Source organism: Macrobrachium nipponense, chromosome 37 (assembly GCF_015104395.2).
Source record: "Macrobrachium nipponense isolate FS-2020 chromosome 37, ASM1510439v2, whole genome shotgun sequence".
Taxonomy (NCBI): Eukaryota; Metazoa; Arthropoda; class Malacostraca; order Decapoda; family Palaemonidae; genus Macrobrachium; species Macrobrachium nipponense.
The window spans coordinates 47,189,767-47,207,320 of NC_061097.1; the positions used below are offsets into that span (position 1 = coordinate 47,189,767).

The window sequence follows — 17,554 nt, forward strand, 5'->3', positions numbered from 1 at the left end:
CAAGAGTTGCTGTTTTCCTCCCTTCTCACAGGACGTTTTCCATTTGTCTTCCATTCCAGAAACCCCCAGCAAAGAAACCTGTACCTGTCGCGACTCTCAAACCCACCAAAGTAAGACCACCCTGTTTTCTTTGCACGGAAGCCGATCGTTGACTAACAATTAGGTGTAGTTTTTGTTATGAGTTCAATGGTTTCCTTTTGTTGTTTGTTGTTTACCACCTCTCTCTCTCTCTCTCTCTCTCTCTCTCTCTCTCTCTCTTCTCTCTCTCTCTTTCTTGTACGTCATATTCATTTTTATGTCTAGCGAGATGAATGATGACTACTCTCTTGCCTTTATCTTAAGGACGAATAGTAAATCTGAGACGTTCACGAAGAGATTGAAAAAAGTCAGTCTAGGATCAGATTTGAGCTTTCAAAACCTTAATGTGACATTCTACCATTGATTAACTGTTCTCTGCATTGAGAGTTCTTCACATAGATGAATTTTACTTGTATCAGACATTTAGGAGTATATAATGTTTTTGAACTTGAATCCTTTTTTTTCGGATGTTCTCAGTCTTGTTCGCAATCTTTGACATTATGTCATTTCAGTTTTTCTTCTACATCAAGTATTTTTAAAAGTTCATTTAATTTGCAGTAAAATATTTCATGAGGTCAAGGTAAGACTAAATGATGTATACTGTGCAAAGGAAGAGGATTTATTCGCAGAAAAAATGTATATGTGAAATTTCCAATATGTAATAATAACAGCTGATAATGCTACATGTGGGAATCAGGCACGAAACTCTTTCAAGAAATAGTAAATTTCAGTCATCATCTCCTTTTGGGGGTCAACTGTCAAACTACAGTAGCTACATACGAACTACAACCTTAGCTATAGCGTCTCATTGGCGTGATCGGTATGGTCTTGGCCTGCCACCTCTGTGGCCGCGAGTTCGATTCTCGGGCATTCCACTGAGATGTTAGAGATGTGTATTGCTGGTGTTAGAAGTTCACTCTCGACGTGGTTCGGAAGTCACGTAAAACCGTTGGTCCCGTTGCTGAAAAACCAATGGTTCCATGCAACGTAACAACACCATACGATCAAACCTCGCCCAAAAGCCTTACTTGAGAATGGCAATTCAAGATACATCCTAAGGTTACACTCGTTACACTCATGCAGCGGGAAAATGTGATGAATATAGTCGGGGTGCTGTTACACACACATCACAAACAGGTTAAATACAAGTCAGTGACTGGTATTCCTGCCCAGTACTGCATACCACTCAGATGTCTCTGGTTCGACTCTTCCCCGGGCTGATGAAAAAATCACTGACTCTATATCATGATCAGTTACTGCTGCAGTGTGGGTTTTGAGGTGGGAGGTTGAAACTAACATTCCTTGGTAGCTTGAATTTCGAGTCAGTGGCCCCTTTAGTGTGCTTATTCCACGTGAGTGGGTTTCATCTACTGAAATAATAATAATAACAGAATTATCTAGCACTTCCCAAAGGTCGTTCTCCACTCATGCTGACTTGCTTTCAACCTGTTTGTGATATACATGTGACAAGTTGCCAACGTGCGTTTATGACATTTTTCTGTGGTGTGGACGTACCTTATCGTAACCTACTCGATGGGGGCAAAGGGTTAAACTTCCATATTAATATATGGCCTCCGCAGATTCCTGAGATGTATTCTAGTATTGCACCAGCCCCAGCTTTTTTGCCACGCCCCTAGGTAAGGTTAGATTAGCTTAGGTTGCATTAGGACAATATTAATCAGTAATTTAGGAGTGGGAAACATAGTGAGATTATTTGCAAGGAAATTCTATGGTTACTTTTTAAGATATGGCGTCCTGCTTTTTTTTTCAGGGAAGGTATCGGTACTCGGTTACACCTCGGGAAAATGCTGGCAGGCCATGTCGTCCAAATTTCGTACTTTCATTTCCATATTCCTTTAATCAAGGAATTTTGACAATAGCCACTAGATTTGGAGTAGCCTTATTCGTAGGTAGCTGCGTTCATAAGTATGGGCGGTATGACTGGACCCCATCCCTTTGACAGTCTCATTTATCTGTACCTTTGGCCGCGTTTAGAAGTTAGAAAATTATTATATTATTAGTTGATGATTATTACTTTTCATTAGACAACGTGAAAATTTAACATCTGGCGTCTAGGTAACAACTCCCCATTTCACAGAGTGCATTATTGATCATTTTATTCATTGATTTTTCTTCATTTCTTTTAAGCTTTGTTTTAGAGGATAGTTATTTATTTCAATGTTAATTGCAGACGTCAGACTCCAGCAAGGTTCCATGGTGGGAACAGGACACGAGAGACTTCAACAAGGTATGGCACATTGTCATATTTCAGATATTCTGTGATTTTTTATGAATGAGAAAATTGAAACTGGGTCGTTAGGGTTATCATATGCAATTTTATTATTTATTTTTACATGAGTTTTCATTTTGGAATTAAAAATATTCACCAAACAGCTCTCTTTCTTCTTATATGTATCTGAAGTTTTCAATTTCATCTGAAAAAACCATATAAAGAAGTACTATATCCATTTGTATTGCTTTGAATAAAACTCTAGTTTCCAGCAATAAATTCCATAACTTCCACTTTGAGTGAAGCGCATTCTCATTGATGTCCTTTTTTCAGAACAATAAAATACCACCACCTCCACCCATGCCTGGAATCCCACCACCACCTCCGATGCCAGGGGTCCCGCCACCCCCACCACCTCCTCCAGGAGTGAAGTTCAACAAGAAGCCTATGTCAGAGTCCCAGAAAGCTCACCTGGAAAATATAAAAAAGGCTGTCAGAACCAGACCTGACTGGAACACTGTTCTGAAGCACATTGAGGTGAGTTAATGTGGTTCATTGCCTTTGACATGCCAAGGCCTTCTATTCTGGAGTTACTTTTTGGGTTTTGAAGCCTCTTGTTCTGCAGTTGCCTGTTGAATGTCAGGGCCTCCATATCTGAGGCAACCTTTGGATTCCTGAGTCCTAGAGCCTCCTGTTCTGTAGGTAGCTTTTGGATTCCAGAGACTGCTGTTACCTTTTGGATTCTTGAGTCCAAGAGTCTCCTGTTCTGTAGGTAGCTTTCGGATTCCAGAGACTACTGTTACCTTTTGGATTCCTGAGTCCAAGAATCTCCTGGTCTGTAGGTAGCTTTTGGATTTCAGAGATACCGTTACATTTTGGATTCCTAAGTCCAAGAATCTCTTGTTCTGTAGGTAGCTTTTGGATTCCAGAGACTACTGTTACTTTTGGATTCCTGAGTCCAAGAGTCTCCTGGTCTGTATGTAGCTTTCGGATTCCAGAGACTACTGTTACTTTTGGATTCCTGAGTCCTAGAGCCTCCTGTTCTGTAGTTACCTTTTGCATTTGAGAGCCTACTGTTTTGTGATTACCTTTAGATCCTAGAGCCTCTTGTTTCATAGTTACCTTTGCGATTTCAGGGCCACCTGTTCTGATGTTACCTTTTGAATTCCAAACCTCCTGTTCTTTGGTTACCTTTGGATTCCAGATTCACCCAGTCTTGAATTACCTTTTGATGTCAGAGCCGCAGTTCTATGGTTACTGTTAGACTCCAGAACCATGAGTTTTGTTGTTACCTTTTGGATTCCTTTCTCATTTTTCTTTATCTCTTTATCAGGTTTGCTTCCAATCTTCTGGGGTAGTATTTTATTTAACAGAGCTACAGTACTACTATAAAATACCATTCTCTTGCCTTAATTGTAACTAATTATTTTTTTACAGCAGTAATGTAATGGCATTACTTTCTCTGTTTTTCAAGAATGTCTGTTCATTCTAGGGAAGTTTTTATTATGAATATTAAGTTATCCACTTTCTACGTCTGTGTAGAATACCTGTAGTACATGGATTTTGATAAATTTTGGTAATGTGGATTAAGAGATAGATTGAAATCATATGAACATTGGCTAGTTAATGGAAGTTGGTTATCTCCTTTGTGAAAGATACAGGAGTAGCAATGCAGGATAGGAAGATTGCCAGAGGAACTGTAGCATGTTCCAGACAAAAGAAAGAGATGTGTTCTAATGATGTTCATCCCTCTTTCATTTTCAGGGCGGCACGAAACTGAGACACGTTAATCCTGGAGAAAAAAGTGACAGATCTCAACCTATTCTGCCAAAATCTCGAGGCAAAGGAGGAAATGTGAGTGGCCTGAATATATTTTAAGTATCCGCACACATGCATACATTACACTGTTTATACTATGCTACAACACATGAATTATACTGCTTTTTTTGGTGTGAGGAAGTACCTGGAAATTCTCTGTACACAGTAGCCATCTAGTACCCTAATGGAAGAAGCTTCAGTGAACTCAGTGACACTCACGATTGTTTCGGTATGATGTTAAGTTATTTTGGAAACCAAATACTGCAAAGGGAGTAGATTTCAACCTCGTTTATTTTCTCAGTTCGTCTACGAGTCGGAGAAGCCCAACGCCCACAATGAGCTGCTACGAGAGATCCACAGGGGTGTTAGGCTGAGAAAAGCAAAAACGGATGACAGAAGTAGACCAGATTTCAAAGCACTAGGTAAGTTCATTAGGCTCTAGGTTAATTCTGCATTTGCCAACCAGATTCCAAAGTTTGGTGTTAGTCAATTGCTTGCCAAGACAAATGTCAGAAAGTCCCTAAGATTATATCTTGACTCTCTCAATTAGGTTTCAGGACTTGATTACGTCTTTATACTTCAAACCGGATTCCAGGGCTCTAATTCAATTCTTAACTCTTTAAAACCATATCTCAAAGGTCTATAAAGTCAGCTCTTTACTTTAAAGAAGATTTCGGTATTCTAAATTAGTTCTCTATTCTCCAAGCCAGCTTTTAAAGCTCTGGGTAATATTGCATTAGGGGACAGCAGACTGTAGGTCCTCCAATTAAATATAAATTAATAGTTTAAAGGAATTACTTGTGAGGGGAAGTTTTTACCTTCGCTAAACCGCCAAGGTTTCCATGGTTTTGCAACTTTGGATTGCAAGTAGACATTATGATTTACAGCAGTCAGATATGCATTTTTGCTTACTCGGGGACTAAGCCTACAAACTACTTTGTTGTTGTTGTTGGGGAGGGGATTGTTAGGAAAGGTCTATGGAAGAGCCTAAAAAGGTCTGGAAAAGGAGTTTTGCATTGAGTTAAAGATATAGGCATTTTAGGATAGGATATTTATGATTTATTGATTAGAATGAAAATGTAAAAAATAAATAATGTGCATGTTAAACAGTAAAGAAAAATTAATTTAATAAAATATAGCATATTTATTTTAATTCTCGTTGGTGGAACAAGGCCTTATGTGACTGTAGATTTTAACGCACTTTAATATACGTTAAACGTTAGGAATATATGTTCACAACTTAGCCGTGAAGGAACATCTTGCACGCATCCCTGAGTAAGCTGGATGTCGGATCACGCCTTGTTAAATTTACAAATAAAAAACAAACTCACAGCTGAATGTGAAGATTGGTGAACCATCAAAATAAAGAGGTTAGAAATACATTTGCATTATAAACAAAAGCATTAGGTTTAGGGATGTACTAGAGACATACCGACTTGAAGAGGGTGAGTAGCTGGGTGGTTATGAAGAACAGTGTGAGGTGTAAATGATGTATATAAAAAAGTCCAAAAATACTATTTAAAAATTAAATGTTGAAAAAGATAGGAAAGAAGTGAATGAAAATGAGTGAACATGTCCTTGTTTGTAGCTTGTGCCTTGGGTTTTTGGTAACATCACCTATAAATTGCTCATTCATAATGAAACGTGTTAAGTATAGATGTACTTTGTAGGTGGTATCTTTTATGTTACTACTGATTTCTTTATTTTATTCTTATACTGTTACCATTGCACATATTATTACAATTATGGGAGTCACACATTTTCTGCCCTCTCTAGGTCTGCGTAAGTTGCGTCGCCAGCTCACGACAGAAGAGAAGAAGCAGCAACCACCAATGGAAGCGATGCCTTCCTCGTCTGACGAGGAAGAGGACATCGACCACATGAGAGATGACTTGCAGGCAACCAAAAGCCAACTTGCTGAAGAGATCAAGAACAGGAAGAAGATTGAGAGAGAAAACAAGTTACTCAAGATTGATGTCGAAGCCTTGCAGGCAGAAGTCAAGAAACTGAAGAGGCAAATAAGGGAATCAGGAGACCACAAACCCCTCTTGAATGGCGAAGCAGATGAAATTGTGCCTAAATTAGAGAAATCCATGAGCAAGTTGCGCATGCGTGATGAGGACGCCCTCGACTTCTCGGAGTTAGACAATCTGGAAACTGAAATCAACAATTTGAAAGGTCAAGTCGACTTCCATAAGAAGCAAGCAGATGAGTATTTAGACAAATATGAAGAGGTCACGCAGAAACTAATTGTATCTGAAAACACTGCAGAAGAATGGGAACTGCGTGGCACCTATTATGAGAAGAAGTTCAAGGCTCTCCAAAAGGAACAGAACATTGAGCTTCCTGACATTGAAACTGTGGGCATCCAGACAGACCCAGTCGAAATCGATGGGGCACCACCATCTTCACCTACCACTGCTAATGACGCACAACCATTCCCAATTTTACCCAACAAATCAGGAAGCAGGAGAAGTTTCTCATCATTCAACCGAATGGAAAGCTTCAAGGAAGAAGAAGAGGGGGAGGATGCAGAAGACGAAGCAGAGTCTGAAGAAGAGGAAGAGGAGGAAGAAGAAGAGGAGGAGGAGGAAGAAGAAGAAGAGGAGGAGCAGCAGGATGGTGAAGTGGACGAAGAGAAAGCTGCAGCAAAAGCACAACAGAAGAAAGAGGAACGCGAACTCAAGCTGTGGACAAACAAATTGGACCACCTCAAAGAAAAGGGACAGAACATCAAGAATGACAGGAACAGCATGAGGGAGAAGATCAAAGGTTATTTCAAACAAATGAGAGAGGAACGACAGGAGTACCTCAAGAAAAAGGAGGAACTGGAGGAGCTAGCCAAGTGTCTGAAGGAGGACGAAGAGGAAGACGAAGAAGAGGAAGAGGAGGAGGAGGAAGAGGAACAACTCCCAGTAGAGAATGAAGGGAATGGGTGGTGGTTCGATGAACCCACTCAGAAGCCAAAGGTGCTCAAGAGGAGGAAAAAGAAGAAAGGCAACACTAATGCAGATGACGAAGAGGTGAATGACATTTTCGACCTTAGATGACCCTGTGTGGAGTGAATCAGAGGAGGAAGAGAGTGAATCAGATGACGAAGAGGCCAGTTTTCAGACCAGGCTCGAGAGCCTCAAGGACAGAACGCAGAAGCATGAGGAGGCCACGAGTGCTAAGAAGAAGGACAACTACATGCTCAAGACCCAGATTGAACGCTGCGAGGACATGCTGGCCGTCGAGAAACTCAGACACAAGAGACTAGACGAAGAACTACAGATGTTGCTATCAGAAGTCTCGTAGCGATGCCCTGTGTGATATAAATTTCGAGATTAGTGATAATGGCATAGATGATCTGAAATATTTTTTCTAGGGAAGCCAAGGGCACTGGGAGCTTTGTTGGCTGGTATAATGCATGAGTACAAGCTTTGCGCACAAATGCCTTCCTATTTTTTTCTTATGATTGTTGACGGTGTGATAGTAGACAGCAAATACCATAATAATATCGAAAACAAGAAGGAAAGAAAGAGGGAGAAAAATGTAGGAGGATGAGAGAATGAGGCAGAATCCAGAATTCTGCCCAGGAGAATCAACGTTACCCAGTTATTGCGTAAGTATATATTTATTTTTATTAAAGAATGAAGTGTCTACTTATTATACTTCCCTCTCCTTCGAAGTATGAGCTGTAACTGCTGCTGCAGAGCGTGAATGGTCACTGGCATAAATGCGTGCGTGTGTCTCTGTCTCTGCCTCTTTCCTTCCTTCTGATTGGCCTAGGATAGCACGCTCATTTTGAATAAAATGAATGGGTTGATTAGGATAGGTATCGGAGCTTTAGGATTAGAGCTACATGCTACGTGTATGATATTCTCTGAATGAGTGAATCTTTGGGAGTTTTGCCAAAATGTGTACATGTGATGTGAATGACAGTTATGGTGCTGATGGTGAGACGTTTCAGTTCTTAACATTCTCATTCTAAATAATGCAGGCAGAATTCACATCACCCTGTGGGAGGTGTCACTTCATATTACCCATTGGGTGGTGTAGCTTAACATTTTATACACCACCCTGTAGAGGTGTTACTTGAGATTCACATCACCCTGTGGGTAATGTAACTTAATATTCTACACCACTTTGTGGGAGGTATCAGGGCAATATTACCTATACACCATGGGAGGTCTCACTTAAAATGTGACACTACCATTTGGGAGGCGTCACTCAAGATTTCCACATCCTGTGGGAGGTGCCTCTTCTTCAAGATTTAGTGTCATCTCTCCTTCGAGATGGTTTTTGTTTTCTCTCACTCGATGTTGTCTTGCAGTATATGATTTATTAATATACGATTAACATGCATGGAATATTAAGAAGCTAAAGTGGTTCACAACTCTAATAAAAATTTAAAAATTAAATTGTGTTTCAATCATACCTCATTTTTACAAAAGATGGTTGAATGTTAATGAGATCACCCAAGAGGTTTACGAGTTACATTGTTCGTTGCTCTCAGTCTTCCTCGCCTGTCAGTTGTTTACTGTTACCATTCCCGGAAAGGTTACACTTTTTATAAGTCTAGAATTATATTTTCCTCCATTGTTTATTCTTAATCTACTGGTGTCTTTTATGTGATATATGTTTATTTATTTGGGTTAAGTCTTGTTCATTTCTTTTCACATACGGCAATCTCTGTGGAAGCTTGCTTAGCCAAGTAATGATTGCTTTGAAACTTGTTCTATATGGGTCACCTTAGTTGATTGGTCTGAGTCCAGAGGTTGACAACAAGCTTCCTACTCCCTCTAACTCCTTACCATCTCTTACAGATCAATAAATGTGTGAATGTGCACAGATTTCTAAAAAGGTATGTACTGTTAATTTCAAGGGTATATAAACGCAATATTTCCTTTCCATTTAATTTAGATTTTTCTTGGGAACAGTTTCATTGTGTTTCCATCTTCAGGTCGTAGGATAAGTTCTCCTAGGAGTTTGAGGTCCTCCCTCCGAGTACAGCTCTCAACCCGGAACTTCCTCAGGATGGTGGTCAGGACAATCTTTTCCTCCATCAAAGCAAATTTTTGACCTGTGAGGGAAGAGAAAGGGGCATTTTATCTACATAAAGGGTCGTCTCCTTATTTCATTTATCATTGATCATATTGGAGTTTTTCCTAACATTTATCATTGATCATACTGGAGTTTTTCCAAATCAGTTTGAGACCAGATATCTTATTGATTTTAGAGTAAATGTATTAATTCGTTTGTGTACTTAAGAGTAACAAGCTACGGAGGTAAGACTTACATGATGTACCTTCAAAACCTAATGAAAATTACAGGTAGTAATGCTGACATAGGGAGTCTTTTGTTGTTACTGTATCATGGATGTCACTGATATGGAGGAAAATATTTCCCAAACATTTTCTCCAATTGATTCTTTGTCTACGTCCACTTCACCTCAGCCTATTTTGATTCGACTTAATTTTTCTCTGCTCTTTTTATGTATGAGTAAACTATTATCAAATTTTTAAAATTTCATTTTTATTAACAGTTTTGTCTTTTTATGTCAACATTGTATTAAACATTCTTTGCAACTTCCGAATCTCTAAATGTCTCACAGTCTTAAAGGAAATACAGAAATTTCAGTGTGCATATAATTGTGTTTCCATTATTTATACCCTACAGCTTTCAAAGGGACAGAGCTTTCCCCCTTTGGAACAGGCTGCAGGGTAGTGGCACCATGTACCCTCTACCCTCTGAGGGATTAGATGTGAAACGAGCTTTCTCCACTCTCTCCTGTCCTGTGCTAATTCTTTCTTCACTCTCTTCAGTCCTGTACTAATTCTTTCTTCACTCTCTTCTTTCTTGTGCTAATTCTTTCTTCACTCTTTTCTGTCCTGTACTAATTCTTTCTTCACTCTGTCCTGTCCTGTGCTAATTCTTTCTTCACTCTCTTCTGTCCTGTGCTAATTCTCTCTCCACTCTGTCCTGTCCTGTGCTAATTCTTTCTCCACTCTCTCCTGTCATGTGCTAATTCTTAATCCACTCTCTTCTCTCCTCTGCTAGCTCTGCTGGACCTCACCTCAGGTCTACGTCTTTGTGTGTCCCATTTTTCCTTGGCCTTCCTACAGATCTGTCTGTCTCACTTTCATAACTACTGCTTTTCTGACAAGCTTTTCTCATGCCTTCTTAACAGATGGTCAGTCTTTGAGACCTCAGTCTATGTTCTAGCCAGTGGATACCACATTCTCTATCATTTCCTCATTCATAATACAATTTTCCCTTGAATCTCAACAGTCTTTGAGCACACGTTTTTGAAGTCTCTTCCGTTTTACCTTTCAGCATCCATGTCTCTGCTGCACAGTAGTGCAGGCCTTATGTACCCTTCATAAGGCTTTGTGTTCTGTACCCATAAGACATTTTTTATCCACTTGTAAGCTAGCTGTCTCTAGTTTGTACATGCAGCAAATACCCTCTTACTGCCCTCTCAGGTCCTCATACACAGTCCATGGTACCGTGACAGTAATTCTCTACTTCTAAAATTGCCCATCTACCACATAAGTGCTCTCAATTTTTTTTTCATCTTTTTCTTCGTCTTCATCTTTACTGTTATCCCTACGGAATGGTTGCCTCGATGTGTCTTCTCCAACTATTCCTACCGAAATGTTCCTCCTGCCCTAAACCCTTCTTCAAATGTTCCATCACTTTATCACTCCATTTAATCCTTTGCCTCCCTTTAGATCTTCCTGTAACGGGTTTGATAAAAATGTAGTGAGGTACACTTACCAATACAGTTTCTCGGTCCGGCGCTGAAGGGAACGTAGGCGTAAGGATGTCTGTTGAGGCAGTTTTCCGGCAGGAAGCGGTCGGGGTCGAAGACCTCGGGGTTCGGAAATTGTTCAGGGTCACGGTGGAGCCTGAAGGTGATAATCAGAATCGTGGTTCCAACGGGGATACGGTAGTTGTCTGGTGAAGAGAAATGTACATAACGATAGGTGTATTTATTATTATTATTATTATTAACCAAACTGTGCAGTGTCTTGCTAAACAAGCCAAAAAAGGCCATTAAGTGATTGCTAGACCTTTCGAAACAACAGGCCTTTACTAGTAAAGGGCCATTGTGTCGAATGGCGTAGCAATCTCTCCGTTATTTCAATTTCCTTCATGGCATTTGCCTTTATTTATATGCTAGCTGACCAACCCGGCACTGCTCAGGATAACTGAATGACAATCGATAAAATCTCTCTCTCTCTCTCTCTCTCTCTCTCTATAACAACCCCTCTACTCTCTCACTTCCTTTCCCTCTCACTCTGTCTCTGTCACCCCTTCCCAACCCCCACCCCCTTTGGTGCCATTGATGTCTTACTCCCAAAGTATTCTTTTCCAGATAGTAAGTCATATGTACACCGAAATTAGGTATCATAAATTCGTCAAGTTTAATTAAGTACTAAGTTTATTGGCAGAATTAGCCCCGATCCAGGGATGCCCTTCCCTTCCCACCCCCACCCCCTTTGGTGCTAGTGAGGTCTTACACCCATAGTGCTGATTTCTAGACAGCAAGTCACATGTATACCAAGTTTGGTTGAAATTGCTCATTGCGTTACAGAGTTAATAACAACATTAACCTATTTTGGGAACAACTCAAGGCCTTACCAATGACAGCCTCCTCCCTGAGTTCCCTCCCAATAAAGGGGACGGAAGGGAAGATCCTCAGAGCTTCCTTGATGCAATTTTCTGTGTACTTCAGGTCGCGGAGGTCATTCATGGTGATGGGGCGGTCGTCTCCTCCGAAGATGGAGTCAATTTCCTCGTATACTCGAGCCTTCTCATAAAAAAAGGAAACATTATAAGCGAATGCCACAGGAAAATGATGGGCAGAAGTGAAAGCACTTTCACCTGTTTAATTCAAGTAAATCTGTGGCCCCAAAGATGCTTGAAATAAAGACGTGAAAGTGCTTGGTACTGACCGGACTTCTGAAGTCATTTTCTGACTCATAACGGGAGCGAATCCCGGTCTTTCGAGTAGAGAGTCTGAGCCACTAGCTATTCGGACGCAATACCCTGGACTCTCACTCGAAAGACAGGGGTTCGGTACCGTTGTGAGTCAGAATATATATATATATATATATATATATATATATATATATATATATATATATATATATATATATATATATATGTATGATATATATTCAACATTGATATTTAGATGAAGTTGCAAGACCTTGAGTCTTTTTTCTTTTTTTTGTTTACCCATGTTGTGGCTCACCACAATATGCAACAATGACATAATGAATTACTCAGGAACGGGGCTCAGTTATATCACCCACCTTGGGAACGATCTTGGGACTTGCATGCGAGTTGAACTTAATGCATGCCCATATAATATATATATATATAATATATATATATTATATATATATATATAGATATATATATATATATATATATATATATATATATATAAAATATATGGAGCTGTATAATATAATATAAACAGCTGGAAACGCATCGGAAACAGAGATTTAAAAGAGCACATATTGTGGGAATGAAGGAAAATTAGTAGAAAAAACAAACCATTTTTGTCACATCAGAAACCATAACAACTCTCACACAATCCTTCAAAAGAAAAAACCGTCACCTGGATGTCCGGATGACACCCGAGGAGGTACAACGACCAGTTGATGGCTGCGGCAGTCGTGTCGTGTCCCTCGAACATGAAAGTGTCCACCTCCTCCCGGATGTCCTCGTCGGTGATTGTTGGGTCTTTCTCGGAGGCTTCCAGAAGCAGGTCCAGGAAGGCCAGGCGTTGTTTCTTGCCTGGAAGTAAGCGACTTTGATTTATGAAATTGCTGCCTTCAGTAAACAGTAGAGATATAAAATGATTTCATCTGCACTTAAATTTATTAGTTAGAAATGACTTTAGTCTTGTGTGTGTGCGCGTGTGTGTGTAGCGATAGGCTTAAGTTTAATCCACGGATTGCCAATTAGGTTGGGTGCCAATGTCAGCCGAGTCGAGACAAATGGAGTGAGGGTAAAGGCTTGCTAAAAAAAAATTGATTATATCTTAGTTTTTCCAGACCACTGGGCTGATTAACAGCTCTCCTAGGGCTGGCCAGAAGGATTGTATGTTTTTACGTGGCTAGGAACCAATTGGTTACTTAGCAACGGGACCTACAGTTCATTGTTGTATCCGAGCCACGTCGAGAAATGAATTTCTATCACCAGAAATAAAATCCTCTGATTCCGCGTTGGCAGAGTGGGGAATCGAACCCGGACCACTAGATCGGTAGTCGAGCACGTAACCGACTCGTCCAACGAGGAACTAGGGCTTGCTAAACCTCGATAGAGAGAGGTGTATACTACATATTTTACATACATGTGTGTATAAGCACAGGTGAAGTATTGCACGTTCCATTTATGGTTTCATCTCGGGGTCTTTGATATATAATTGCAAAGATGTCAATGTGGTGATAAGCTTAATTGAGATATGATTCGCACAACGGAACCTCGTAACAGTCGAGGCTAAAAATTTATCAGAAATTGTGCCACAACCGACAGAATTTCTCAGTTTACTATAACTCAGTCCTTTTATTCTTAGTAATAAGTTCATTTTTTGTAAGCCTGAGATGGTACCCAGTGCATATAACCACCATGGCTAAAAATAACATTTAAGAGCAAGAGCACCTAGTAAAGCGTCATCTTCTCTCTTTTCCTCCTCCTCGGATTTGTTCTTCCTTTCGCGATAAGCGTCGCCTCTTTCCTTGATGCAGCTGTAGGACAAGTCGTGAAGGACCTTCAAGCAAGAGTTGAACTCCTTGGCGTATCCCGAAAGCTTGTAGAGGATGTCTGGCTGCAACCAGGGACGCGCTTGACGCTGCTGGATTAATGCGCCTATTCTGTTGGAATTGAAATATTTCAGATGAATTCCAGTAATGCTACAAGTTAATGGGGTTATTGTGCTCAGTTAAGTTCGTTATCAAGCTCCTGGTTGTCAGAAGTGTGATGGGAGGATTAGGTAAGGATTTAAAAAATCATTGTGGTTCATTTTCCACACTAGAGATTAGACTCAGTTGGGTCGGCGAACAACCACTGAGTACCTCAAACGAGATCCCAATTCCGTTTGAATAATGTAAATTTAATTAAATTTGTGTTCTTATTTACATTGTCTGAATTCTTGTTATGGAACATATTACGAAGAAATGTTTTGCAATTTTTTCTATCAATATCAAAACACTTTATTTCAAATATAGTTTCTGCTCTGACGCTGCCAGAATCGCATACAATTACACAGGATCTTCAAGAACGTAAACAACTTCTGGATCGTGTGACAGTGTGTAGTTATATCGGCTCTCTTTTCGTGAATATAGCAAGGTAGCAAGACGTGATTCGGGGAGCTTGAAATGATCTGTTTTGCACGCTGAATGAAGCAGCGAGGAACACCGGTGATTTTAAAGCAGCAAAGATATTTGGACGTCTTCCTTGTCGAACTTTGAAGGTGCACAAATGGCTGGACGAAATCTAGTCCTTTGCCGTCAAAAGAAGAGGTCCAGTGATATTCCAGTTGTAGAGCGTTAAATATGAACACATAACGGAAACCAATACAGGTCGATTAGGAAGTGAACTGTGAAAAGGCTAATACAAACATTCAACCTAATTTCTACATTTGAAAACGACCATGAACGCAAAACGAACACCATCTTACCTGTAGACAGCTCTCACGTATTCAGACTCGCTGTTCCCTTGAGCATTGATGCATCGGCCCATTGCGGTCTCTGTCGATTGAAAGTTTATTTTATTTATCTAGTTATTATCGACGGCGTTTATTTTGCAAGGATGAAACACGTACGCAGTGATGCAAATATTGTAGTGGCAGAGGAAAGTGCACTGGTTTTGTTTTCATAGGCAACCGTTAAGGTTGATATAATGAAAAATTAACAATTGTACAGAAGTATCGGCAATGTAGATCGACAAAGTACGAAAGAGAAAGAGAAATAAGAAAAAAAGGAGAGTGAGAGAATCCATATACGACTCACCACATATAATATCCAAAGTGCAGAGAGTAATGAAGGGGAAAATATCGAAAGGTTTCCCATCGGCTTTCTTTTCCAACTTCTTGATCATGACGTCACTCTGATTGTTAAATACCTCGACGAAGTCTTCCAGGATTTTGAAGTGGAAGGCTGGTGTTAGGAGCTTTCGCCTGGAATGCCATTTTTGACCTGGAATTTTTTTGAGGAAAGAAATTGGTGTTCTAGTAGCATACGCACGAACGTGCATTCATTTATTGTTTCTGTATTTTGGGTTATCAGCAGATCAGAAAAACTGCTTTTCATAAAGTGACAAACGTTGTAATTAGCATCTATCGCCTCTTATCACCAACAACTCTCTCAACCTTCTCGTCACCAGCAACTGTCTCCATCTCATCATCAACAACTATCTCCAACCGCTCATCATCAACAATTGTCTAGACCTCATCACCAATAACTAACACCAACTTCTCATCATCAACAATAATTGTCTAGACCTCATCACCAATAACTATCTCCAACCCCTCATCATCAACAATAATTGCCTCCACCTCATCACCAACAATAATTGTCTCCACCTCATCACCAATAACTATCTCCAACCTCTCATCACCAACAACTCTCCACCGTCCCATCACCAACTGTCTCCAACCCCTCATCACCAACAAGCTTCCCCATCTTTTCAACAACATTGATCACACATCCTCATACCCGTAGGAGGGTAGTACCGTCAGCACACACCTCACGCGGTGCACTGTAGGCATTACTTTAGGTCCTTTGCAGCGTCCCTTAGGCCCTTAGATGCAACCCCTTCACCAACACTTGCCTCCAACAACGGCTTCCAGTATCTTACCTGTAGAAGTAAGGAGTCCCGTTCCCAGCCAGGGGTGCAGGAAGTTGTAATCTCGACTCTTGTCCAGGTGTTTTTGGCTGCTCAGAATCACCTGTAATCCACAACGCGCCAATGAGACGTATTCTTGGGTAATAAAACTTGAATTATGCTCAGGAAGTGTGTACATATATACCATTATACTCCAGTGTTATAAAAGATTCACCAAGCCAGACAGACAGGCGCCAACAGCAAATTACCAACATTCCACCAATCATGTACTAATCACACGAGCAAAAACATTCAGCATCGATGTTGCGAGATGCTGAATGCTCTGGGGAACTATAGCCGGTTCACTTAAGGTAGATTCTTGGGTGAGCCCTATGCCTGCGAGACGTTTGTTTGGCGGCCGCTGATTGGCTGGGAGCTGCCTACCTCCTGGTACCAGCCAATCAGCGGCCGCTAAACAAACGTCTCGTCAGCGTTGGGCTCATCCAAGAATCTACCTTATTTGAACCAGCTATAGTATGTTCTACAAGCAGTGCACACATTTTTTTACAAGACGCATTAACAACACTTAAAAGTAATTTTCGAGTGGTATCAGTAAGCAGGGACTTGGGTGCCAGATTCTGCGTATTTACAAAGGGGCCAAATACGAGAAAGGTTGGTAGCCTATAAAGGAATTATATATATATATATATATATATATATATATATATATATATACATATATATATATATATATATATATATATGTGTGTGTGTGTGTGTGTGTGTGTGTGTGTGTGTATGTATGTATGTATGTATATATATATATATATATATATATATATATATATATATATATATATATATATAATATAATTTCGTAAACCATACACATATACATAAAAATTAATTTTATATGGCTTCATTATTAATAACACACAAAAAACTCCAATTTTCCCCATTTCAAGGGACTGATAGAGAAAAATACCTGTTTTGATTGTGTGTGTGTGTGTATGTATTGTGTGATGAATCGTTATATGACTTTTTACTGTTTAAATACGGCCGCGTGTATTAATTTTCTCACTTGAAATAATATTACTGGTAGTAGTAACAGCCCGACGGTAATGATCATGATGATAATACTGATATTATTTATTATTATTATTATTATTATTATTATTATTATTATTATTATTATTATTATTGTGCATGATCCCAGAAGATGGAGAAGACTAATAACATACAGCGAGCCCACATAAAGATGGGAGAAGCTGAAGATTATTATTATTAGTATTATTATTATTTTTTATTATTTCGCGAAGGCTTGATGTTCTCCTCGGTGAAAACGAAGGATCACCAAAGTGAAGCATGATTCCGTCGTCGTAATGAATGGAAAGCTACGTAAAACACGAGTAGCCTTTGAAGCAAGACTAGGACTGGACCCAATCCAAATTCAGCCTAATACAACAACACGTAACAAGCGTTGGCCAGCAATGCGCATTTAAAAAAAAAACACACACACACACAAACTGCCCATTCAGGTATTTCAGGAGCGAGAAAATGACAAAACCACGAAATCTCGAAGCGGTATCACGGGACCACGTC

The 17,554-nt window shown here is 39.9% G+C and overlaps 2 protein-coding genes across 7 annotated transcripts in view; one reads left to right on the top strand and one right to left on the bottom strand.

Annotated features, from left to right (window-relative positions):
* Positions 1 to 8,529, top strand: part of LOC135209244 (trichohyalin-like) — a 41,570-nt gene extending 33,041 nt beyond the window's left edge. Inside the window, 6 exon segments of the mRNA XM_064241940.1 lie at positions 2,270 to 2,326; positions 2,642 to 2,845; positions 4,073 to 4,162; positions 4,428 to 4,548; positions 5,903 to 7,157; positions 7,159 to 8,529. Of these exon segments, the coding sequence (XP_064098010.1) occupies positions 2,270 to 2,326; positions 2,642 to 2,845; positions 4,073 to 4,162; positions 4,428 to 4,548; positions 5,903 to 7,157; positions 7,159 to 7,423 (1,992 nt within the window). The 3' untranslated portion in view covers positions 7,424 to 8,529.
* Positions 8,530 to 9,010: 481 nt separating this feature from the next.
* LOC135209246 (cytochrome P450 4c3-like) overlaps positions 9,011 to 17,554 on the bottom strand; it is a 32,955-nt gene continuing 24,411 nt past the window's right edge. For all 6 annotated transcript variants that reach the window (XM_064241950.1, XM_064241949.1, XM_064241948.1 and 3 more), the window contains 8 exons: positions 15,986 to 16,076; positions 15,139 to 15,324; positions 14,808 to 14,877; positions 13,790 to 14,001; positions 12,744 to 12,922; positions 11,756 to 11,924; positions 10,889 to 11,068; positions 9,011 to 9,191 (listed from right to left, as the gene is read on the bottom strand). In XM_064241950.1, the coding sequence (XP_064098020.1) occupies positions 9,028 to 9,191; positions 10,889 to 11,068; positions 11,756 to 11,924; positions 12,744 to 12,922; positions 13,790 to 14,001; positions 14,808 to 14,877; positions 15,139 to 15,324; positions 15,986 to 16,076 (1,251 nt within the window). In that variant the 3' untranslated portion in view covers positions 9,011 to 9,027. The remainder of the gene's footprint in view (positions 9,192 to 10,888; positions 11,069 to 11,755; positions 11,925 to 12,743; positions 12,923 to 13,789; positions 14,002 to 14,807; positions 14,878 to 15,138; positions 15,325 to 15,985; positions 16,077 to 17,554) is intronic.